We start from the raw sequence: 23,856 nt of genomic DNA on the forward strand, positions 1-23,856 counted from the left end.
TTTTAAAAAAATAAATATTTTTTAATTAATATGTAGCACTTAATTGACCAAATTGGCTATGTGGAAAGGTTGTAATTGATTACCACCATCTGGTCGACTAGATTAGGTTCCAACCAAACATTTGAAGAATATATTGTCTTATTTTGATCAATTAATTTCATTAACCTGATCTATATTATATTCTATATATTTATTTATATGTAATGAAGATATATATATATGTATATTTTATATTTTAAGCTATACCTTTTATTTAAATATATAATCAAAATTTAAATATCTAAAATAATCCCGTGTTTAGTAAATATAAGGCTTGAGATTAAGATAGGATGTTCGATTCAAAAGATATTTTGAATATATTTTAATTAAATAATAATATGTCAGAACATGCAATTTTAAAATATATGTAAATAAACATGTTTAAATTAAATTGTGAATTTAAAAGAAACATGGAAGTAAAAGAAAAAAAAAAGATATCAAAATTAACTCGTACTGACTCCTTAGGCTAGTCTATATATCCACCCCCCCGCCCCCCCAACAAATGAAATTAGTCAATGTAATAACCCTTAATTAGCCTTAAATAAACTTCAAAAAATTAACAAAAGGCTTTATACAGCATGTTCTATTCATTAATCTTTATTAAAAAATACAGATAAATTGATTTGCAAACATTATCTGTAAGATTAAAAAAAATAATTTTACAAAATAAAAATAAACCAATTTAATGAGCAGATTATTATATAATTAACAGACCCCTGCCTACGATTTCTAAATAACAATTACCCTTTAATCGCGGGCCACTACTTTAATGGACCAGAATGTTTCGGCCCAGGAAAACCCAAATTCTGGGAATCCACTATAAATGTGCAAAAACCCTAACTTTTCTATCTACTTGCCGGTCTTGGAGCTGTATAGCGCAGAGAGAGAGATAGAGAGGGGAGGAAGAAGAAGAAGAAGAAGATGAAGTACAATCCTAGGGTTTCGAGCTCCCGCCGGAAGAACAGGAAGGCCCACTTCTCGGCGCCGTCGAGCGTGCGCCGGGTTCTGATGAGCGCGCCGCTTTCTGGAGACCTCCGGTCGAAGTACAACGTCCGGTCGATGCCGGTGCGCAAGGATGACGAGGTCCAGGTGGTGAGGGGCACCTACAAGGGCCGTGAGGGCAAGGTGGTGCAAGTGTACCGCAAGAAGTGGGTCATCCACATCGAGCGCATCACTCGCGAGAAGGTCAATGGCTCCACCGTCAACGTCGGCATCAACCCCTCCAAGGTGATGATTACCAAGCTCCGCCTCGACAAGGACCGCAAGTCGCTCCTCGACCGCAAGGCCAAGGGCCGCGCCGCCGCCGACAAGGACAAGGGCACCAAGTTCACCGCCGAGGACATCATGCAAACCATTGATTGATCGGATCTATTGGTATTTCCTTTATTTCATTGAGTTGAGATAATATATAGATGTCTGCATGTATTTGATGGATTTTGTAATGAGACATCGTTTGGATTTGGGAATTAAGGTTTACTTGACTCTTTTTTGAGAGCATTTTGATGAATACTCGAACCTTACGAATGCGTACGTTATGTTTACTTGAGTTTGTTCCAAGTATTTTCTTATGGCTGATGAGTAGATTTCATTCTGAAGAGTGCATTTTACTCGGGGAGTTAAAGTTCTATGAGGTTCCAGTATTATTGCCCAATATTATATGCTGGTAGTAGATGCTAATTTGTGCAGATTTGTGGTTCTAATATCTGTCTATGGCTGTAAATATAAATCGTAAGTAATAGAAAACTAAACCTGACGGGTGGTTGGATTGAGTTTTTTCATAACGAGTAACAGGTAAGGTTTCTTATTCTTTTGGATGGGGCATATCTTTGATAAATACTGAGGAATTTATAGGCAATTCTGAGAACTTTGAGTTTGGTGGCGGCCTTTTCACATCCATTCTTCAGTCAATTTCCTTTTGCTGTATCCCTTATATGTTGATCATTTGTGCCTCTTGGCCTTGTCATTTATTTTCTTAACTGGCATGGTACAAGTGATCTTTATGGACCTCAGCCTTGTGAAGTAACATGTTTATGATATGTAGGTTCATAAAATTCACCTCATCCTTGAAGTTTATCTGGGACTAAAATTCTTGTTTTATGGATAGTAACCTTGGTGTAAAGTGTCTCTTATTCTTGATTATTGGGTTAATCCAATAAATGACTATTCCAAAGAAGCAATTATTTTTGCCAAATTCTTATTTTTTTCTCTAGGGATTGCATGTGTACAATTTCTTGCATATCTTCGACACTAGGAGTCTTAAAAGGACTGCAAAATAAATATGCTGTGGTTTGAGATTGATGTATTTTATTTTTACATGATAAATTATTCTGGAATTGTAATATATAATGCATTCTTTCATATTGTGTTGGAAGTATGAAACATCCAGGGTTCCTTGGTTATATCTGCCGCTTATTTTAGATTAGACCATGGGTTTTTCACATGTATTCAGTTTAATATGTGTCTCTAACTGTATGTTTGGCAGTTCAAACTAGGAGCTTTTCCACATTTGTCTGGATGATCAGTTTTTAGTTTAACAAAGGCAGCCTCATGTTCTAGTTTCTGAGGTGGTTCCTATTGCCTTGTGTATAGTAATTCTGATGTGGTATAGACATTTACATGTTTGTTTCCTATTCAATCACATGGATGACTGATTAACTATTTGAAACATTCCGGGTAACCATTCACCTGTTTTGCTCTGGTAGTCTTCCCTTGCTATATTTGTGCATTTCTTTGTTTGTGAGTTCTTGTAAAAAAAAAATGAAGCAGAAGATAGAGAAGAAAAATGTCTGCTGACCTGACATGCCATAATTACCTTCTACCTACCTCCCTTGGTATTTTTTAAGAGGATAAATTAGCAGAATTTTTGCTCATCAAATAAGATCTGACTTGTGCCTAGCAAAACAAGAACAGAAAAATCTCAGTTACATCTTACATGTATCTACGGCATCTGCCATAAACTCTTTAACTGGGACACAAGCCTGAGAGAGGGAGGTTTAACAGTAATGACTCGGGAGTACAGAAAAGACCATCTTGATTTGACTAGGGAATTTCAGGATTAATTAACTCGGGCTAAGCACACTTGCCATCAGACTGTCTAACTTGCCCTTCTTGCACACCATCCTCTCAAGAGTGAGTCCGGTTGTCTGCAGTCACTGATTATTCATAGGTGCCTGGGGATCTCCTAATTCCCAGCAAGGGTTCCAGTCTGAGCCGCCCGGTATTGAACTGGTTTTAACATCTGTTTGATCTTACTTTTTTGTGTGGTTGTTCCCTGATTTTGGTGGTGTTATAATCTGTTGGTTTACTACCTAGTTCTTTGTGTCCTTCGGAAAAGAAGTTTCTGTTTTATTTTTTATCAACCAGCAAAGGTAGTTTTGATTATTTTGCATGTTATTACTTGTTATAATAGTTTTTTGTCATGTGCCTTGACATGGAAGAGATTGTGTTGAAAAGTGAGATAATTCTGAGAAATCAGTTGAGCCCACCTGGTTTTGTTGGATGCGGTAAGATATAATTGTTTCTTGTTTTTATTCAGAAACTCCTCCGGGATTATTCTTTTTCCATTTTCCTTGTGGTAATGAAAATGTGTCTTTTCTATTGTTTTGCTTGGTGAAGATAAAAATGTTTCTAGTTGATTGATGATAGCTGCGCTGCAGCCCGCTAAAACCAGCTTAGAAACATTTATTGGAAACAACAAAAAAAACCCTAAAATCTTATGCAACAATTTTTTATATAAATCTTATTTTGTTGCAATATAACATGGGTAATTCCTTCTGTTGCCTTAAAAGGCGAAGGTTATGGTGCAACAAATATAGTCTCTTTGAAAATAAGATGTTTATTGCAGGTTAAACACAGTCCTTAGAATCCTCCGCAATTGAATTGTAAAGAGGAGGTGAAACTCAAATCCGTTCTTACTTTTTCATCTCACACAATATTCATCTTATAGAAATTTTGACACGACAAATTTCCTGCAAAACAGGTCTTAATTTCAAATTCATCCAATGAACTAAAACAAGCTCGAGGCGGCAAGTGTCTCATGCCCTTACGATCTCTGCTGCAGTAAGCAATGGTTTAACTAACAAACCAGAAAACAAATGAGATCACAGCTTTGGAAAACACTCTAAACCGGCTTGAAGAAAACAGGTCGTTTTAGTAGCTCCACGATGTGCACATTTTTAGATAATCAAGAACATGCAAGTAACAAGTGTAAAGTTTCACACTTACTATTTATCTTCTTTATCAAAATTGAGGGCAGAGCGGTAAAGGCCATACAAGGGCAGTCATCCCAAGAACATGCAGGAAACATTTCTGTGGCGCATTCATTTTTACCTCTGACCATTCACAGTAGTTACACCCCATGAAATCTAAGCTTATGAGGAAAACAAGGTAAATCAATCTATTCTAGCATAAAAAATTGAAAGATCGTATCTAGCATTCATATTAGACTGAAACAAGTGCAAATAAGAAGCACAAAGGACATACAGACTGTAAATGGTGGGATTCAAGCTAAGGAGAAAAAGAAGCCCTGCTTAAGACTTCTTGTTCCCCGCCTAATAATTAATTAGGGGTGATTTAATGGGGCCCCAAGTTCAATTTCTTCCCTCCACGCGTAAGATTTTCTCCCCAATTCCTATTTGTGTATGCAATGCCACCCAAAAAAAAAAGGGAGCTTAGCTTTTTTTCCATTTGTGGATACATAAAGAGAATAATTGGGAAATTATCAAAATGCTTATAAAAAAAAAAAATCATTTTGGGGAAAAGGGCGTGTACAAGCCCAAGTAGCAAAGCAACCACTCAAATGTTCATAACGCCCTAAAACAAATATTTCTATGGAACTACTTCTTGTGCCCGTTTTAAAGCGCCACACAAAAAATGAGATTGAATTTCAGTAAAATGCCATAATTGGGAGAAAAACAAATTCAAGGCTTAAGAGCAAGAGCTACCCCAAACTTGGGTATCTTCTCCAATGCCTTGGTGTCAAACTCACTAGAGATGGTCAAAATTGATTTTGGTATGAGCTCATGCTGCAAGACAGCCCCAAGCTTCCCATCATTGTTGAGCTTTGCCTTGACCACTGTCAGGTTGTCAACTGCATATAACCCTCCAACAGTCAATGTGTTTTCGTTTGTGGAAAACCTTCTGGTGATCTCTCCTACGGCAGCACTCTTCCTCAATCGATCCAAATGGTGCACGTATGAAGCCCTTATAGTGTCTCCTTTATCACCCCTAGAGAAAATACAAATAGCAATAGACACTTAACAATTTTGAATCGTTGTATTGCTTTAAACTGAGTACCACTATCAATGTCAAATCTATCATTCTTTGCAGCGGGTCTAGTGACTTACAAAATTACCGTGGCACAAGAATCTGGTTTTGTCACGCTAATGCCAGCAGTATACTTAGTAAAGTGACCAGCTGTGGCGTCATAACCAGCTTCGGCACCAAAACCAATGGTTGGGGTTCCAATTGTTGCTGAAAGATCGATAGCAGGGGTCTGGTTCATAGAGACAGCCGTGGTGAAAGTTGCATGGTTGTGGAAGTATTGAACCTCCAGCTGCAAATGAAAAAACATATCTAAGGTTATAACATTTTAAAGCTAATGCTAGCAATAGCTATTTCCTGCATGGCCTCTTTGTTGGGCGCATACCTTGCCAGAGTTGAGGTCAGGCAGTTGAAATGAAGCAATAGTCTTTGTTGATGGGATGACCTCAGTGAAAGTTAAAGTCGTTGAAATCTGAGAAAACAAAGTCATCAGAAAGATGCTCGGTAAAACCAAGTATATTTAGGTTTAACCATGGTAGAACAAGGTAAGGAATTAAAACAACCCACTTTTGATTCTGTGTCAACTTTTACATCAACTAGAGTGTTCCCATACTTGTATTGTGCTGCCACATCCCCTGCAGATAGTCCTCCTTTCTTCACGGCCGTTGATGTAATGGCCTGCAAAGAAAAGAATAATACAAGTAATAAAAAAACAAGGTCAAACAGTATGTTCTTATTTATTGGGAAACTAGAAATCTTTCTGAAGGACAACAGATATCAAATTCTTATTATTTTTAAAATGAAATTTGTATGAATAAAATAGCTTCTGTACAAGAAACTAAGGTTTAACCTTGCCAAATCAGTAAATACAAAAATAAAATAAATAGAAAACAAATAATTAGAAAAAAATAATTTTAGTCAAGGACAAAATCAAAAGAAACATCAAGTACTCTAGATTAAATTATTACTATAATAAAAATTGCCAAAAGTAACAAATGTCACTAAACGGAGGAATTTGGCCAAAATCCATTATACATCAAATTTAAGACCATTCTAAGGACAAATGACAAGATGATTATTCTATTCCTGACTTCATTTGGGGACCCAATGGACCTTCATTCTGCATTCCGACAATGAACTCGTATAACAAATCCTATTTTTTCTGTTTTGATAATGAGGTTAGGCCAATATTCCACTGCTGGTATTCCACAACATGGAACTAATCTTTCAGATTCACCCAGTAGCTGTTATCAACCTGTTCTGAAAGTTCAAGTCTCAGGTTCAACAAACATAATGTGTTGCCTATCTGATCCCATTCCCCACCTGAACAAAAACTTAAACAAGAAAGTTGGCATCCATTAAGAAAAGAAGGCTTAAAAGATACTACATGTTGAAGGAGAGAGAGGCAATTCCCTTTATTATGATTATTGTAGACAGTAGCATTTAGCATCCAATAAAGATGACCATCATGGTTTTTTCCCTCCAATAAAGGTGACTTTACAAACCGAAAATATGTTGGCTCTTCAATTCATTAGCCTTATACCCACAATGATGGAATCCGATGGACATAATTTAATTATTGTTCACAACTTTCTCTTAGTTTCCCAGAATCTTTTCTCAATCCCATCATGTTTCGATCTTTGGTCATAATTTATAAATGGCAGAGCCGTTATTTGATATTAAAAAGATAGCTACCAGATCAAGACTCTAGTTAAAAACTACTGCAGAAGATACATGACTGACCCCATGGAGAAACCCACAACATTAACAGATGATTATTAAGTATCATCTACACTATAAAGATAAAAGAAAAAAAAAGTCAACCATTGTTAAAATTAAGGAGGCATTTCACTGCATCACAACAAAGTTCCAACATTTCAGCTCACTCATAACAACAATCTTTCGTTGATCATAAATCAAAATTATTACCATAAAATTGGAAGAAATATTAACAAATACTTAAATAGGGAGACTATTGAGTGTAAGAAAAGGTGAAATTAAAGGAAACTAGTAATCGCTCCTTCATCATGAGGAAAAACACCGTAAATGACATATACAACGAACATTATTGTTCCTTAAGAAAATAGGCCCAGCAAACCACGCAGTAATGATCTGGAAGAAGAAAGTAAACCCTCCAAGTCCTTCGCGATTACAGAATGAGAAAGCAAAGAATCCATACCACTCCGGTGAGGCTCAAAGTGGAGACGCTGACTTTCTGATCAGAGATATAGTCCTTGGTCAACAGATCTACGCCCAATCATCAACACGAAAAGCAGCAAAAACATTGTTTCTTAATGCACAGCAAAATTTCGTGATTGATACAGAGACAGGTAGTGGTATTTACCTTTGGCTTTCTTGCCAATATCGAAGAAGAGTCCAGGTCCGTTGCTCATATTTGCACGGAGAAGCGACAGAGGAAATGATCTGAATTTTGTGATCGCGCGAGCTGAGGAGAAAATAGAATAGAAGGGGTTTTCTTTGTCTTTGGTTGGGTTGGCGAAAGAAAATGGGGCTGAATCGTAGGATAAACCGAGAGAGTCGTCGTCCGCCTGTGACGTATTTTGGGTCACAAACGAACCTGACCGATTAACGCCACGTGTTTAAAATATTTTTTTTTTTATCATTAAAGAAAGAAAAGTTGGAGAAGAAAATGCAATAAATAAATATAAGTAATTAAATTAATTAATTAATCTCTTGTTAATCAAGGAATGAAGAAGTAACTGCCCGCTGCTTGTCAGTACATAACTTGATTAGAAATTCGAGCCGCTCGTTTTGCCCAAAATTAAGGCAAAAGAAGGAAAGACAGTTAACGATTCTCACCAAAGGTTAGCCCCTGGAAATTCGGATCCTCATCTGTGCCATTCATTTCCTCGTCACTCTCAGCTTCCATTTTGTTGTTGTAACTTAAATTTGTAATGTGACTACTCAGGGCGAGAAAGAATTTCTCGAATTTGAAACTGATGAGAGAGAGGAGTGGATGGAGCTCCTGATTTGAGAGGTTGTATCTCAACTGTGAATCGAGAGAAGGCCGGAGCAAGCGAAGCTGATCGGCAACAATGGAGAAGTTACTGTTGGACGAGAATTTCGTGGCGGTTAAGGCGAAGCACTCTCCGGACGAGACGTTGCAGAGATGGAGGGACCTCTGCGGAGTGGTCAAGAACCCCAAGCGCAGGTTCCGCTTCACTGCTAATCTCTCCAAGCGCTGCGAGGCCGCTGCCATGCGCAGGACCAATCAGGTCTCTCTCTCTCTCTCTCTCTCTCTCTCTAGATATGTGTGTGTGTGTGTGTGTGCGTATGTATGGTGACAGAGACATTCAAGTTTATGAAAAGCAGAAAGTCCGTTTGGTTACTGATTCCAGAACTATTGGCAAATTGTTTGCGAAAACTGTTTTTAGTAATTCTTTGAAACAAACGGATATTGGAAATAGGTTTTTAGGAAATTGATCTAGTTTTAGGAAATACAATAAAGTTAGTTTTCCTACTTGTCCCAGATTCATATTGTATGTCTGGGGAAAATTTTATGAAAACTTGATTGTTTCCAAGTTTTTAGTAGTTTTGGTTCTAAGGATAATGGAAACAAAATACAGACACTCTGCGGTTAACAGGGTGGGTTGTTCCTCCGTAGTTGGAGTCTTGTGATTTATTTGTTCATATGTTTCATTTTTCTTTGAGAATGAAATACTTCATTTCTCTGATGGCTTAAGCTTACGGGTTTAGTTGCAAACTACATTTTGTCCGTGCGCCTCATCACCATTCTTAAAGTCATGATTACCCTCCTCTAGTAAGATAATTTAGTGGAAGCCAGGACATAATTAGGCTTTTTCTCCCGTATTCTCAGTTTGTCTATTCTGTTAAAGCAATTACAATCGGTGCATTGTTATATTTCTACACCAACGAAAGATTTGAACCGCTTTGAACTTCCTGGTACACCATCTTCTGTTTCATGGTATTCACTGTTCCAACGTCGAAATATTCCCCCATCTGCAGACTCAGACTAGAAAAGATTAAGGGGCTGTTTAGTTCTGGAAAATGATTTCCAGTTAACTATCTCCAATTTTCTATAAAATTTCTAGTTCTCATTTTCTATTATAGAAAATTTGGAAAACGCATTCAAATGTTAGAAATACAGAAACTAATCTCCAATCTTGAAAATTAGAACACATATTAAAAAAAAGAGAGGTTTTAATTTCTTTTGTGTAACTTGTGTAAGAGAAGGAGATGAAGGTGATTTGGTGCAAAAATGTTTGGAAAACCACATTTTCCAAGTCTCCAAATTAACAAGGAAAACTTAAAAAAACTCATTTTAGTAGTTTTCCAAGTTTAGTTCAATTTTGGAAAACTGCATTTTCAAATCTCCATTTTCCATTTGGAAAATTTTTGTATTTGAACAAGTTTTCTAGTTTTCCATTTTTTATGGAGTAATTTTCTGGAAAAATGGGACTGTTTTCCACAACTGCTGCCCTAAGCATTCCCATCTTCCTATATGCTGCCCTCTTAACACAAGCTTACTTGAATCACCTCACCCATTGAAGTTCTCTCCACAGATCTATTTCTCAAAATTGCTACCATGAATTGTCTCCCAAAAGAAGATAAGAGGCCTTTATACTGATTAAATGGAAACAGAATTTGTGCAACAGAACTTTCTAGGGTTATCTTTTTTTCCAGTCATTTTCCCGAAATATTCTGATAATTTCTTCCCAGATTTTATTGCCACCACTTGGTTCTTGGCCATATCTACTTCCTGTCCTTGGTTGCTCCTAACTATTGAGTTATTTGTAAAAATTAATGAATTCTTATTTCTTAGTGCTTTACATTCTGGATTTTTTCACTTCCAGCTGCAGTGGTTCAAAAGGAAGGTGCCTGACTTAATTTGTATTGTTTACTGCAGGAGAAGTTGAGAGTTGCAGTTCTCGTTTCCAAAGCTGCATTTCAGTTCATCCAAGGTGAGGTCGTTACTTCAATTATATTTTGTTGTAATAAAAAGGTTATTGGATTGACTTTGTCATGGCATGCCTACAGGTGTCCAACCAAGCGACTATGTTGTACCTCAGGAAGTTAAAGCTGCCGGCTTCAGCATTTGTGCCGATGAACTGGGATCCATTGTTGAAGGCCATGATCTAAAAAAGCTGAAATTTCATGGTGGTGTAGCTGGAATTGCAGACAAGCTCTCCACATCAACCAACACTGGTCTCACAACTGATACTGATTTGCTGAATCGCAGGCAAGAGACTTTTGGAATCAATAAATTCACTGAATGTGAACCAAAAAGTTTTTGGGTGTTTGTTTGGGAAGCCCTTCAAGATATGACCCTTATGATCCTTGGTGTGTGTGCATTTGTTTCTTTGATAGTTGGCCTAGCAATGGAAGGATGGCCAAAGGGGGCTCATGATGGTCTTGGGATCGTTGCTAGTATTTTATTGGTTGTATTTGTCACAGCAACAAGTGATTATCGGCAATCATTGCAGTTCAAAGATTTGGACAAAGAGAAGAAGAAGATTTCAATTCAAGTTACAAGGAGTGGGTATCGGCAGAAAATGTCAATATATGATCTATTGCCTGGTGATATTGTATTTCTTTCCATTGGGGACCAAGTCCCAGCAGATGGACTCTTTGTTTCAGGATTTTCGGTGGTAATTGATGAATCTAGTTTGACAGGTGAGAGTGAGCCGGTGATGGTAAATTCTCAAAATCCATTCCTTCTATCAGGCACTAAGGTCCAAGATGGATCATGCAAGATGATAGTAACAACTGTTGGGATGAGAACTCAATGGGGTAAGTTGATGGCAACCCTTAGTGAGGGAGGAGATGACGAAACCCCACTGCAAGTTAAACTGAATGGGGTGGCAACAATTATTGGAAAGATAGGTCTTTTCTTTGCTGTTGTGACTTTTGCAGTTCTGGTGCAAAAAATGTTTGGCCGTAAACTGAAAGAGGGGACCCATTGGAGCTGGTCTGGAGATGATGCATTAGAAATGTTGGAATACTTTGCTATTGCTGTCACGATTGTTGTTGTTGCAGTTCCTGAGGGTCTGCCTCTGGCTGTGACATTGAGCCTTGCCTTTGCCATGAAGAAGATGATGAACGATAAGGCTCTTGTCCGCCATTTAGCTGCTTGTGAGACAATGGGGTCTGCCACAACTATTTGCAGTGACAAAACTGGCACACTGACTACCAACCACATGACAGTTGTCAAATCATGCATTTGCATGAATGCCCAGGAAGTGAATAAAGGAGCTGCTAATTTTTGCTCTGAAATCCCAGATTCTACCGTCAAACTTCTGTTAAATGCCATATTTACTAATACTGGTGGAGAAGTTGTGATTAACAAAGAAGGCAAACGCGAGATATTAGGAACACCAACTGAGACTGCTTTATTGGAGTTTGGCTTGTCGCTTGGTGGGGATTTTCAGGGAGAGCGAAATGCATCTAAAATTATTAAAGTTGAGCCATTCAATTCTGAAAAGAAACGAATGGGGGTGGTGTTGGAGCTTCCTGATGGAGGTATGAGAGCCTATTGCAAAGGTGCTTCAGAAATAATATTGGCTGCCTGTGAGAAGGTGGTCAATTCTAGTGGTGAGGTTGTTCCCCTTGATGAAGCCTCCATGAACCATCTCAAGGTTAAAATAGAGCACTTTGCCAATGAAGCTCTTCGGACTCTATGCCTCGCCTATATGGAACTTGACAAGGGGTTCTCTGCTGATAATCCTATCCCACTTTCAGGATATACTTGTATAGGAATTGTGGGTATCAAAGATCCTGTTCGGCCTGGTGTCAAGGAATCTGTTGCACTTTGTCGTTCAGCTGGTGTTACTGTCAGGATGGTTACTGGAGACAATATAAATACTGCAAAAGCTATTGCTAGGGAATGCGGGATACTTACTGATGAGGGCATTGCCATAGAAGGTCCAGTTTTTCGGGAAAAAAGTCTAGAGGAATTACATGAACTAATTCCCAAAATTCAGGTTGTTTACACTTATTTTTTCATAAAAAGGTTAAGAAAGCATTTCTCTAAAATGTGATAAATAGATTTTCATTTTTTTAGGTGATGGCCCGATCTTCACCTTTAGACAAACATATGATGGTGAAGCACTTACGGACTACATTTGATGAAGTTGTTGCAGTTACCGGTGATGGCACAAATGATGCCCCAGCACTTCATGAAGCTGATATTGGACTTGCAATGGGCATTGCTGGAACTGAGGTGAGTATATTAATGTGATCAATTAGTGCCTCAAGTAAAAATTGTCTACCTTTTTGGAATGTAAAGAAGTCACTGCCAACTGCACCTTTCTTTTCTCTCTCTCTCTTACATTGTCAACAACGACATTCTCTATTGGGATATGAACACCAATGCCAGTTGGCCAATGGCCATATACTTCTGAGTTGATGATTCACAAACTTAGACCTATTGACATTATCATATATGTGAAGTTTGCCATTTATAAGAATGAAGGAAGAGCATTCTCATTCCATCACTCCCCACCCCCCCTCCCGAGAGAGAGAGAGATTAGGCATTGAGTGAGGACCATTGCGAAATACATCTCATGGTGGCAAAGTGAGACCTTATTTGTCAGTACAGGAAGCAGGAAGGAGAGGGTCAGTGGTTGTAAAGGATCATGGGCTCTAAAATAAGCTGATTGACCAGTGAAGAATTTATGTGATTGGAAAATCATACAAAATAATGTTATCAAGACTAGCCTTGCTTTGTGTCAAGATTGGGAAACAAAGAATGGGATATTCTGAAAACTTGCTGCAAGTTGACACAGAAAACATGTGTGTTTCATGCTGTGACAAGGAAGATAGTACTCCGGATGAAGCATTGAGTTTTGTGCATAGAAACCAAAAGGATGGACACTTAGTTTGGTTTTGGTAATCTCTCAAGAGTGATAAAGTACTGTACCTTCATACCATATATGGCTACAAGTTGAGGTACTTCAAGCAAAAAAGCAGGGTTGATTAAGACCAGATAAAAAATAGTGATAGAAGATACAATAAGATAACATAAGCTTTTCAGCTTGATAGTGAAGAATGAAAACTTATTTATCTTCTCACTTGGTAGTGTGTTAGTTGTGGTTACATGTTCGTGCATGTTAATGTTGTTACTTTCCACATTTAACTGATTTTTTTTCTGCATCTAAACTTCTCTAATACCATTTGTAAAAGCCGTCTATTGTTTTAACAGTCTCATCTTCTTTAGGTTGCTAAAGAGAGTGCAGATGTCATTATTCTGGATGATAACTTCTCCACGATTGTGACTGTGGCCAAATGGGGGCGCTCAGTCTACGTAAACATTCAAAAATTTGTACAGTTTCAGCTGACTGTAAATGTGGTTGCACTAATTGTTAACTTCTCTTCGGCTTGTGCAACAGGTAAGAAAGCCTACATCTAATAATTTCTTCAACCATCAATCATAATTATGACTTTGTATGCTTCAAAAATATCAAAAGAAAAACTGAAATTACATTTCCATGTGCTTATGCTTTTATATTAAACTGTGCCTTAGGGGTTGCCCCTCTCACGGCTGTTCAGCTTTTGTGGGTCAACATGATTATGGACACTTTAGGAGCACTAGCACTAGCAACTGAGCCTCCTAATGATGAGTTAATGAAGCGGGCACCAGTTGGAAGAAGAGGAAATTTCATCAGTAATATTATGTGGAGGAATATCTTGGGCCAATCCTTGTACCAGTTTATGGTAATATGGTATCTTCAGCGGAAAGGGAAGGCAACCTTTGGCCTTGATGGCGAAGATTCAGATCTGGTCCTCAACACACTTATTTTTAACTCATTTGTATTCTGCCAGGTACGTTCATAAAAATTCACTTTGGAACTTAATGTCCTGGACCAGGTTACCAGGAGAATACATATGCCAAAAATACTGCTAAAATGATAGATGATGATAACCAAGCTATGTTTTCTGATAATATGCATGCTAGTTTAGACATTTCAAGGCATGGATGGGTGTTTTTCTTCTTTGAATGAGAACACTTTGCCATTCAAATCTCACAAGTAGACTACTATTAATGCACACACTGACTTGTGCAAATAGACTGCTGCCTGGATGCCAGTGATGCATGCTGGAGGTTCTCCAGAGAGTTGATTTAGATCTCCTCATGGTCTCTCTACGGAAGCTTCAACCAAGAAAAAAAATCATTTCCTATCTTTCCAGCAATAACAAACTTATATTAGTGGTTTGGACCTTATTTGCAGATATTCAATGAAATAAGCTCCAGAGAGATGGAGAAATGGGACGTATTTGAAGGCATACTGGACAACCATGTTTTTGTTGGTGTCATCAGTTGCACTGTCGTTTTCCAGATCATAATCGTTGAATACCTGGGTGCATTTGCTAATACAACACCCCTCAGTTTTGGACAATGGTTCTTTAGTATATTTATTGGATTAATAGGCATGCTAGCTGCTGCAGGCATAAAGACAATTGATGTGGAACCGGACTCATAAATGCCATTTTTCGAATGAAATGAAGAAGATTAGCCAAAAGAGCTCTAAGCTTCCTTGATCTTGTGACAGTTGGCTTTTCTAAGTGACGAACGCTATCAGACTGGGAGGATATGCCATTTCTCTGAATAGAAAGACAGGAGTTGCTAGTTTTGAATCTTGTCACGATCATTTTTGTTTCTTTCAGAAGATTCCACATTTCCCCGTTACCTTCATAGTTTTCTTAGCGGCCAAAGAAGCATACTGGATTTAGGGTTGAGGATCTCCCTGGTAAGCTGCACCGTGTAATCAACTTGTTTAGCGCATGTTATATATATCAACTCAGGGAGGTGTGAGGCAGGCAATATTCTGAAGTTCTACCTTTTTCTAATTTGCAGATGCTTTCTGGACACAGTGATATATTGTTATCAGGTGAAAACAGTCCTTTTGTTTTTGTCTTTTTTCTCAAGTTTGCAATTCAGTGTTGTAATATGATAAAAGTTATTAGGGAGGAAAGGAAAATTTTGATTCTGGCACTACTGAGTTTCAACTCAATAGACCCCATCTCAATTCCATGAGGGAGACAATTCTTGTGAGACCCACTTCCTCTGCTTACTCTCAATTTTATATATGAAAACAAACAAGAGGTCCATGTCCATGCATTTGTATTAAATTTCACGGAATTGCCATTCATTCTGCAGATCAGTATTAATGTTGATACTATTAGCACGTAAAGCGATCAACCAAACTGGACACAGTAAAGAGGCTGATATAAGAAACAGATATACATTTTGAGGAAGATAGCCAGGAAAGTGTACTAGCTATAAGCATAATTTCTGAATATACACAATAAAGGGCGGGACCTACATTTAAGAAAACTCTGGCTTACACATTCAATGGACCGAGATTTGTAATTGCAGGGTTAGCAGCAACTGATAATTGGGTGTCAAAAACTGCTCTGCTCAACTGTGAATATCTCTGCTAATTTCATAGCTAAGTAAACCCCATGACGATTTTATTCAATACAGAATCATCTTCCTTGCACGCTATAATGGTTAAATTTCCTTGACAACTTTCAGATTCAAAACAAAATCCATCTAGGCTTCCTCGAAGGAATCTTTCTGAGCATCAGAAACATAACTAGTCCAAACAGGTTGAAGCAACACCATGGCACTCTCTAGTATCTGCCTTGCGTCCCTACTGCCATTCAGCTCCTCAGCTACTCTCTCTATTTGGGGGTAAACATCATGCAAACACGCCAGCATCAATTCAAGCTCTGCCCATTCACCCTTTTCGTGTCTAACCAACTTCCCACAGATAAATTGTAAGAGTCCCAAGACTAGCCCAAAGTCTTTCCTTTCCAGTGCAACAGCTGTGGCAGTCAAGAAACTAACCCCCACTGCGTCTAATATAACAGCATTTCCTCTCAACAGTAGAGCCATCATTTCCATAAGTTCCCTGAATGCAGAAAATTCGACAGGTAGAGAAATTCTATCAACTTCCTCATCCTGACTAGCTTCACTCATTTCATGTAGTTCAATCTTCGCTAAAATTGAGGGCCACAAAGGAAAACAAGATTTATCACAACTAGATGCCGATTCAAATGCTTCTGTCCTGTGTATCGGCATATGCCTGGATCCCAAGGCCAGAACCATGTCAGGCAACCATGGCTTCATTGAGGCAAGAAGACGTTTCGCATAGCCAGATCCCATAAACAACTCGACTGAAACAATAAGATCAAGCAAACCATTGGCCAGATTATAAGCTTCCAGGTGAAGTGGTGACACTTCACTGGAGCTTGCAAGGATTAAATTGAGTAATTTGGCTGCATAAGTGAAGGAGCTTTTCAAACAGAGGAATATTTCTCTCAGAATTTCCTCGTTAAACGGCAGCTTGTCACAGGAATTTTTCCTTAAACTAGACATGATGAATTTTATATAATCCAGTGTAAATTCAAAGCACTTTTCTTGACTCTGAGAAATAAGATTTATTGCAGCAGCATCAACAACGAACTTGAGAACTGCAGTTAGAATCTTCACAGCATTTGATATCCTTTTCTGATTAGTATTAACAAATCCTACACAAAGATAATAAATAAACTCATTAATAAAGTAGACTAAATAAAAATTGGGATTTAAAGGTATCTATCTAAATCATCCAGAACAACTTGGAAATTAGGCAATTTAGGCTGGTAAAAGCTGCAAGGCACCAACCCATTATGCGGACTTGGTTCACAAAACAAAGGTTGAGAAACAAGAGCGTAACACATTCTATTGGCATAGTTGAGATTTCCATTCTGAAATACCACATCACAGGAAAAAAAATAAAAAAATAGCACAAAGGGAGTAAGCCAAGGTAGAAGGAAGTTAATACGTTTGACGGCTAACACTAGTTTAAGTTTAATTATTTTGAATTCTCTCATGATATCAGCAAGAGCAAACTCAAATATACGGACTTGTTCGGAAGAATGTGTATTTAATATACCCTTCCATCATCGTTTACCTCCATCACCAGGATGCAATGTGTCACTTTCAGATTCTCTCTTCCTTTGCCCACGGTGACGGGCTGTCTTCTTCCTTTCCTGCTTAGATTCTGCGGGCTTTCCGGGGTCATCGACTCCAAAGATTTTACTTGTGCAGCTAAATAAATGATTCATTGTCTGCTCTAACAAAGTTGGCTGAAAAGAGAAAAAACAGTGGCCAAGTCAGTCAAACAATGACTCGGGAGACATGACCTAGTACAGTAGTCAAAACAAAGTCAGTGACAAAAGGTGCATAAGAGGCACCACCTTTCCACTCCCAAAGTTGGATGCTGTAACATTAGAAATTATAAAACTCAGGGAACCCAGAACAACAAAGAAATTACATGAATTTCACCTAAAGAGAAACGTTGACAAAAGAATGTTATAGCATTCACATCTCAAAACACAAGTATTGTTGATAAAGATAGCTGATAAATAACAGATTCACTAATTAAGGATTAAGCTAGTGTGCTTCAACATGCCTACAAATCCATTTAATTTCATTATGACAACATGATTTGAAAAAAAAAAAACTAGCGTTGGTAGAAAAACTAGTATTTTTCTATGGCCTCATTAAATAAGAATTGACTTGAGAATGGACATTCATTCTTCACTTAAATGAGCTTTTGGTTGGTACCGCATATCTTCCTGAGTTTATTGGATTAAGAAATCAAATGCTTTGGAGACGGAAGAAGATGTTAAATACAGATTCTCAAATTATATTCTGAATTTTTTACCTTACAAAATAGTTTAAAGTACACCTTGCTAAATGAAGAAAGGAATGGTGGCCATATGAATAGCAGCTGTAGTAATACTTTGTCCGGATTGCTAATAAAAGGCAGAATGAGGAAAATGAAATCAGAGATTTATGAAAGAGCCACTCAGGAAACACAAATGAGAAACGTGGCTCATAGTTTCATAAGATGGCAGTGGAAGTACAACAGGATGCAGGTACCAGTAGAAAGTTAAAAAAGGTTCCATAGGGAAAAACCTAATCAAGACTAATGAATAATGACCACTTCTTCATTGAGAACATGTGATGTTACACAAGTAATTTCAGATGAATTCATATGATGCGTGGAACAAATAACAGAGGAAAACATGCTGCAAATCTTAAAGTATGTTGGAACTGCATCAAGCAAGGTTTCAATAAAAGAACACTTGCCTCTGAAGTCGATCCTCCAGAATCAAGAGAAGCTTTTTTCTTGGTTCCATAATTGTATGCACCACTTACATTTTGAAGAGACATATGCAAAGCAAGAGCTGTGTAAGCAAAAACTGGAAACACATCCATATAGTCACAATGCACGCACTGTAAAATGCTGACCTCAGAAATAGCCCTCAAAGAATAAAATGTGGTTTCTAGAACTTGAGACTTCAACATAGCTTCCCGTGCGTTTTCATTTAAAAGCAGGTCCTTTATTTGCCAGGCTATTCCTACAGAAATCAAGTAATCCTCTTCAAATTTGGAGACAGCTGTACTGGAAGACTTTTTCCTGCTGACATGTTTCCTCGAAATTCTAATAGAGGGTTTTATCTTCCTTCTGGGAAGACTCTGACTTGTTATTTCTGTGCCAAATTTGTTATGACATCCACGGGCAATTTTTTCCAAAAGCCTCATCAGATATTCAAACATCTTGTCAAACCAGTTGCATGAAAGCATCATCTTGTGGGCAGATCTCACTTGATTTTGTTTTTCTGCGTTTTCAGATAAACCAGAACAATCTGTGACCAAGGCCATGCATTCGTCAAAAAGACCACCTACATCATCCGAAGAGATGCTGGAAATGATATCAAATACAGAAGATTGTGCACGTCCCGTAGCTGCAGCAACGAACAGGCACCTCAACTTTTCACCAGACAACAAATTCTTGAGGGCATCCTTGTAAGATGACTCACTGACTAGATTATTGCAAAGGTGTGCAGAAGCAACAAGTAGACCATCAATCTGATCTGCAGCAAGCTTGTCATGAGATTGGACCAAACTGATGAAAACTTTGATGAGCTCCATGAGATACTGTGAAGATGCCCCTTCAGATGGAGCAAATTCACAGAATCTTGCTCCTGCCAATGGAGACCTTTTGATAAGCGTCACGCATCGTTGGCATGCTTCATCAACAGTTACTTTTGATGGGAAGTATGACGGCATCAGAAGCTTGGTGATTTTCTGAGCAATGAGTGGTTGATCATTTGCGAGTGTTGACAGCAACACATCCAAGTGCACAACCTACAATGAATTAGCCAAGAAATTTGGTCAACTATGTTGAAAATGCTATAGATATGCATGAAAAGTAGGTTATTGATGTAATAGAATTCAAGCATTTAATTTGAAAGAGTAGTCTGTACCTTATGAAACTGGAAAGTTCGAATATCCCTCAGAACGAGAAGGAGATCCATTAGAGCAGCTCGTGTGGAAATTGCAGGATCCATAACCAGATGCCCTACTCTTGGTAGAAGCACTTTAAGAATCTCATGGGATTGTGGGTTTTTAAGTAAATATGTGACACCACTCAAACTGGAAAGCCTAACCTCACTGCATGAATCATAACTTGTATCATAAAAAATTCTTGAAAGAACCCTTGTGATGGTTGGCGAGGGAATAATTTCCCAAAACAAATAAAGAATGCGACAAGATCCTTCTACTGCAATAGCTCTGATATCTGGACATTCATCCATTAATGATTTCTCCAATAAAAAGAACTGTTTATCAAGTAGTGTATCTTTAGCCTCCTTAGTGCAATGAGGATCTTCTAGAGGGAACAGGTCCAAAAGTAGATGCAATGCATTTTGACGAACATTCGAATTTGCAACCTACCAAAAAATTGAACAGTGACGGAAAATTAACTTGATTTGATTGATTCAAGGGTAATAAATGATAAACAAGCTAAAATAGTACAGACATGGCTGAATGCTCCCAAGTCGGACAAAATTTATTTGAGTCCCACCAAGATGAAGCACCAACATGGAGATCCATTCTACCAAAACATGTATACAAATCATAGTGACAGTAGGAGATGGATGAGCCAGCAATCAACACGCAAAACACACATTCCAACTCAAATAAGCCACATAAGTTGCATTCATCTGATACATATATTCTCAGGTCAGGTGTCTATATACCAGGGGATAAAAGTACACTACTAATCTACTAGATACTTTTTCATGGTGTCTTACAAGATCACGTCAAGTCAGATCAAACGGGTCATATATATATTAATGTTTAATGGCTTCTTTAAATTTTTGCACCCAAGCATATGCCTCTAATCTCTTCTTTGAGAGAAGTGCGAAGTACTAACCAAGGTTTTTTGTGAACTTAAAAATAGAAAAAAGATCTTAAAGCAACTGTTTCTGCATCATGTCATCAAACAGGTAGGAGTTCTGTATGCGCCATGGAATCATGGAAATTGCAATAAAAAAAAAACAAACAAACGAGATCAAAGGAAAACGAAATTCTATATCTAGGCAAACAATTGAAGTCTATTTTTTGTAGTTACGTATCCTACAAACCTGCAGTGAACGAAATAAAACAGGCTCAGCAAGGCGAAAGAGGAGTTTCTCAACCCCATCTGTGGTTCGCTGGTTAGTGAATCCTCCCAAAACCCTCCTTATTGAGGCAGCAAATGAAGATGAATGAGCATGTATTGCGCCCTCAATCAACCCCTGCAGAAAACCATTCTCAATTTCTTCCCGCAATGGCCCTTCCGCAACCTTCCAAGCCCTGAACAAAATATCCGCATACGCTTCCAACATGGACTTCCGGCCAAATGGAATCTGCGACCGAATCATGGCCAAGGATTCCTTCAACAGCTGCCCGCTCAACCCAAACATAAATGCAATGAACTTCCTCCCATCTTCAGTCTTCAGATACAAGGGCGCGATCAAACAGCGAATCAGCAAAAGCTTCAAATCTTCAATGCTATCATCCTCAAAATCAAACAAAGTGAAAGCCTCCCGAAGCGTGTACACCCTATGCACGTCCACCTTCTTCTTCAGAGTCAGAGACCTCGACACTAAGAACGGCAACGACTGCTGAATTAGGCTTTCTCTGCCCGGCAACCCCTCCTTCCACCACTCCTCACACAGGCTCGCGATCTCCGACAACAAAACCGAATCGGACTCAAAGACAACCAAATTGTTGTGCAATTCCTGAACAGCCGGCAACAAATCCCAAGGCCTAAACGCCTTCTTGGGATGCGAAACGCACAGAAGCGCCACGTACGCGTAAATCTGAAGTTTCTGAACAACCCGTTGGCTTTCATCGACGCGTTTGTGTTCCCGATCGTTGGTGCCTGAATCGTCTCCCTTCTTAGAGCGTCGCGAGGATCGTCGGAGCCGCTTGGTAAGCGGCGACTGCGGAGACTTGAGTGGATCGACATTACAGGGGTGGAGAAGCTGCTTGAAGCGAGAGATGGATTGAGAAACGGCCTGGAGGAGAGCGACGGGGAGTGAAGAAGCGAGTTCAGAGGCAGGAGAGAGGCCGTGGATTAGGGATTTAAGTGAGGGTTTTGCGGATTTGAGCCCTAATTTCGCCGCCGAGGAGAGGAATTCCTCGGCGGATGATTGCACCGCTGAACGGAGTCTCTTCTCCATTTACAGAAGAATTATCGACCTGCTCGCTGAAGAGGGAAGCTTCTGAATTTGAAACCGGTGCTCTGGCGCCTGTTTGTTTCCAAATTCCAATTACCAGCCGAGTAATTATATGATGCGGGCGGGCGTACCTACGCACTGTTTCAGTTTATGAAACACATTAAAATCTTCATTAATATATACGAAATTATTATATTATTAACATAAAATTTACCGGACGCGGGCAAAATCAGAGAAGGGGCATGGGCCCACTCTCTGCATGCCCGCGTCATGTTAACCCCACGCAAGCAATAAAATAATCCTTTTAAATAGTATTTGTTAATCAAAAAATATAAAATATAAAAAACATTCTAAATAAAAATACTTTTTATTATGTTTGTTAATTTTTTTACAAAGAAGTGACATAACGTCTTATATTGAATTTTTAAAAAAATGCTATTGGTACACCTTAAACTACATAAAAGTGTATCAATGACAAAAAAATCCCTCATGAGGTGCATAGAGACGCATGTGAGGTGAAGAGTATTTTGGTCATAATACCCTTTGTATAGCTCAAGATGTACAAAAGTGATGTACATCTAGTATAATTCAAATTTTTAAAATAAATTTATCAATTTCCTCGATTTAGATAACTTATCTTGAATTTTATACATAAATTATTTTGATAGAATTTTATCTTACTCATTTTAACAAATAATATCTTAATATATAACGTGCATATGAACACAACACTTAAAATTAATGCATTTTTAATAAGCTTGGTTGTTAAATTATTTTTAATTGTATCTATTTTTTAAAATAGTTATATTTATTTTACTAAATTCTATAAATTATTTTTGGATGAAAATTAAAATTACATGAAAATAAAGGTAAAATATTCATTTTAGTTTTAATACCTTGTTATAAAATAGTTATGTACATTTTAATTTATGTTATTTATTGTTTGGTTTTTCAAATAAACCACGGGTTCATATTACATAATTTACATATATAAATGCATTAACAAAAAAATAATAATAATAATGTTATGAGCCATGATCAATGACAGTCATTATTATTAGTTATGTGGCATACCTTCTTTAAAATAATCATATGTCATTACTCAACAAAAATATGAGTCTTAACATTAGAAACTCTAATTGCTTAATTGGTCAGTTATAATATTATTTTGTTACAACCATTCAAGAATTTGCTTCCAAAGTTTATTCATATAAGGCGTCAGTAAAATTTTATATAAAAATGACATATTCCTTGTAAATTAAGAGATGTAAAATTAGATTTTTAATTAAAAACAAATCACAAACAAATTATCAACCACACAAATGAACAAAGAATTTAACATGAAAAGTCAAAATCAAGAAAAATTATGGACATAAATAATAAAATATAATTATGATAATATTGGCACGATAATAGTGATATAGTTGAAATTCATTTCAAAGTATTGAACACTTATTTATAGAGCTAAACTCATATATAGATGTACATAAGAAATTATATCCTGGTCAAAAGATAAGCCAAAAATGTAAATCTTTAATTGAGATAAATCCTAATCACAATCGAATTTAACATCCTAATCATAATCAAAATCAAAATTTTAATTACGATCAAATTAAAAATCTCAATTATAGTCAAATTTAAATTTTGAGTCACAATTATAACATTAATAATTTGTGATAAATTTGTATGATCTCTTGATAAGTAAAATATTCTTCAAGGAATAAAGTATATGTAAAGTTCAAATGTAGATAAATACGATTTTGATGATAACAAAAAAAAATTATTATATAAATGTATTTCTTTCTTATATAAAAAAAATAAATTTATTTTGAATTAAAAGTGAGCAAAAAGAGTAAATTTATTTTGAATTAAACATAGATTGTGTTTAGACATATTTCTTTATTTTGATCATTTATGTCTCAAAAGTTTTTATTTGAATTTTCATTTATTGATAAATGTATTTCTTATTTATGCAAAAAGTATATTTATTTTAAATTAAATGATAATTGT

General features: G+C 37.3%; 4 protein-coding genes across 10 annotated transcripts; 2 read left to right on the forward strand and 2 right to left on the reverse strand.

The window, feature by feature from the left end:
• The first annotated feature begins 870 nt into the window (after nt 1-870).
• Nucleotides 871-1,546, forward strand: LOC127803614 (60S ribosomal protein L26-1-like). The gene has a single exon (XM_052340003.1). The coding sequence runs from the start codon at nt 961-963 to the stop codon at nt 1,399-1,401; it is 441 nt and encodes a 146-aa protein (XP_052195963.1). The 5' UTR covers nt 871-960; the 3' UTR covers nt 1,402-1,546.
• A 2,900-nt stretch (nt 1,547-4,446) lies between these two features.
• LOC127803612 (mitochondrial outer membrane protein porin 2-like) lies at nt 4,447-7,812 on the reverse strand. Of its 2 annotated transcripts, XM_052340002.1 has the most exons (6): nt 7,646-7,812; nt 7,481-7,548; nt 5,869-5,979; nt 5,687-5,773; nt 5,385-5,593; nt 4,447-5,265 (listed from the first exon to the last, which is right to left on the reverse strand). In XM_052340002.1, exons 1-6 carry the CDS (start codon nt 7,692-7,694, stop codon nt 4,959-4,961), a joined length of 831 nt encoding a protein of 276 aa, XP_052195962.1. In that variant the 5' UTR covers nt 7,695-7,812; the 3' UTR covers nt 4,447-4,958. The 2 variants fall into 2 exon arrangements, with proteins under 2 accessions (XP_052195962.1, XP_052195961.1); XM_052340001.1 differs by lacking the exons at nt 7,481-7,548; nt 7,646-7,812 and adding an exon at nt 6,557-7,471.
• A 157-nt stretch (nt 7,813-7,969) lies between these two features.
• On the forward strand, nt 7,970-15,578 carry LOC127803611 (calcium-transporting ATPase 2, plasma membrane-type-like). Of its 6 annotated transcripts, XR_008023541.1 has the most exons (11): nt 7,970-8,126; nt 8,231-8,537; nt 10,190-10,244; nt 10,321-12,263; nt 12,344-12,502; nt 13,499-13,670; nt 13,805-14,103; nt 14,511-15,029; nt 15,137-15,170; nt 15,247-15,330; nt 15,440-15,578. XR_008023541.1 is itself a non-coding variant. In XM_052339998.1 (8 exons), exons 2-8 carry the CDS (start codon nt 8,358-8,360, stop codon nt 14,760-14,762), a joined length of 3,060 nt encoding a protein of 1,019 aa, XP_052195958.1. In that variant the 5' UTR covers nt 7,970-8,126; nt 8,231-8,357; the 3' UTR covers nt 14,763-15,334. The 6 variants fall into 6 exon arrangements, 2 of the variants coding, with proteins under 2 accessions (XP_052195958.1, XP_052195959.1); XR_008023540.1 differs by having other exon boundaries at nt 15,137-15,330; XR_008023542.1 differs by lacking the exon at nt 15,440-15,578 and having other exon boundaries at nt 15,247-15,334.
• Nucleotides 15,579-15,835: 257 nt separating this feature from the next.
• LOC127803610 (uncharacterized) lies at nt 15,836-21,910 on the reverse strand. Its single transcript, XM_052339997.1, has 5 exons — nt 20,767-21,910; nt 19,606-20,070; nt 18,425-19,486; nt 17,241-17,415; nt 15,836-16,815 (listed from the first exon to the last, which is right to left on the reverse strand). Exons 1-5 carry the CDS (start codon nt 21,847-21,849, stop codon nt 15,836-15,838), a joined length of 3,765 nt encoding a protein of 1,254 aa, XP_052195957.1. The 5' UTR covers nt 21,850-21,910.
• Between the last annotated feature and the right edge of the window lie 1,946 nt (nt 21,911-23,856).

This window comes from Diospyros lotus, chromosome 6, assembly GCF_014633365.1.
Source record: "Diospyros lotus cultivar Yz01 chromosome 6, ASM1463336v1, whole genome shotgun sequence".
NCBI classification, from domain to species: Eukaryota; Viridiplantae; Streptophyta; class Magnoliopsida; order Ericales; family Ebenaceae; genus Diospyros; species Diospyros lotus.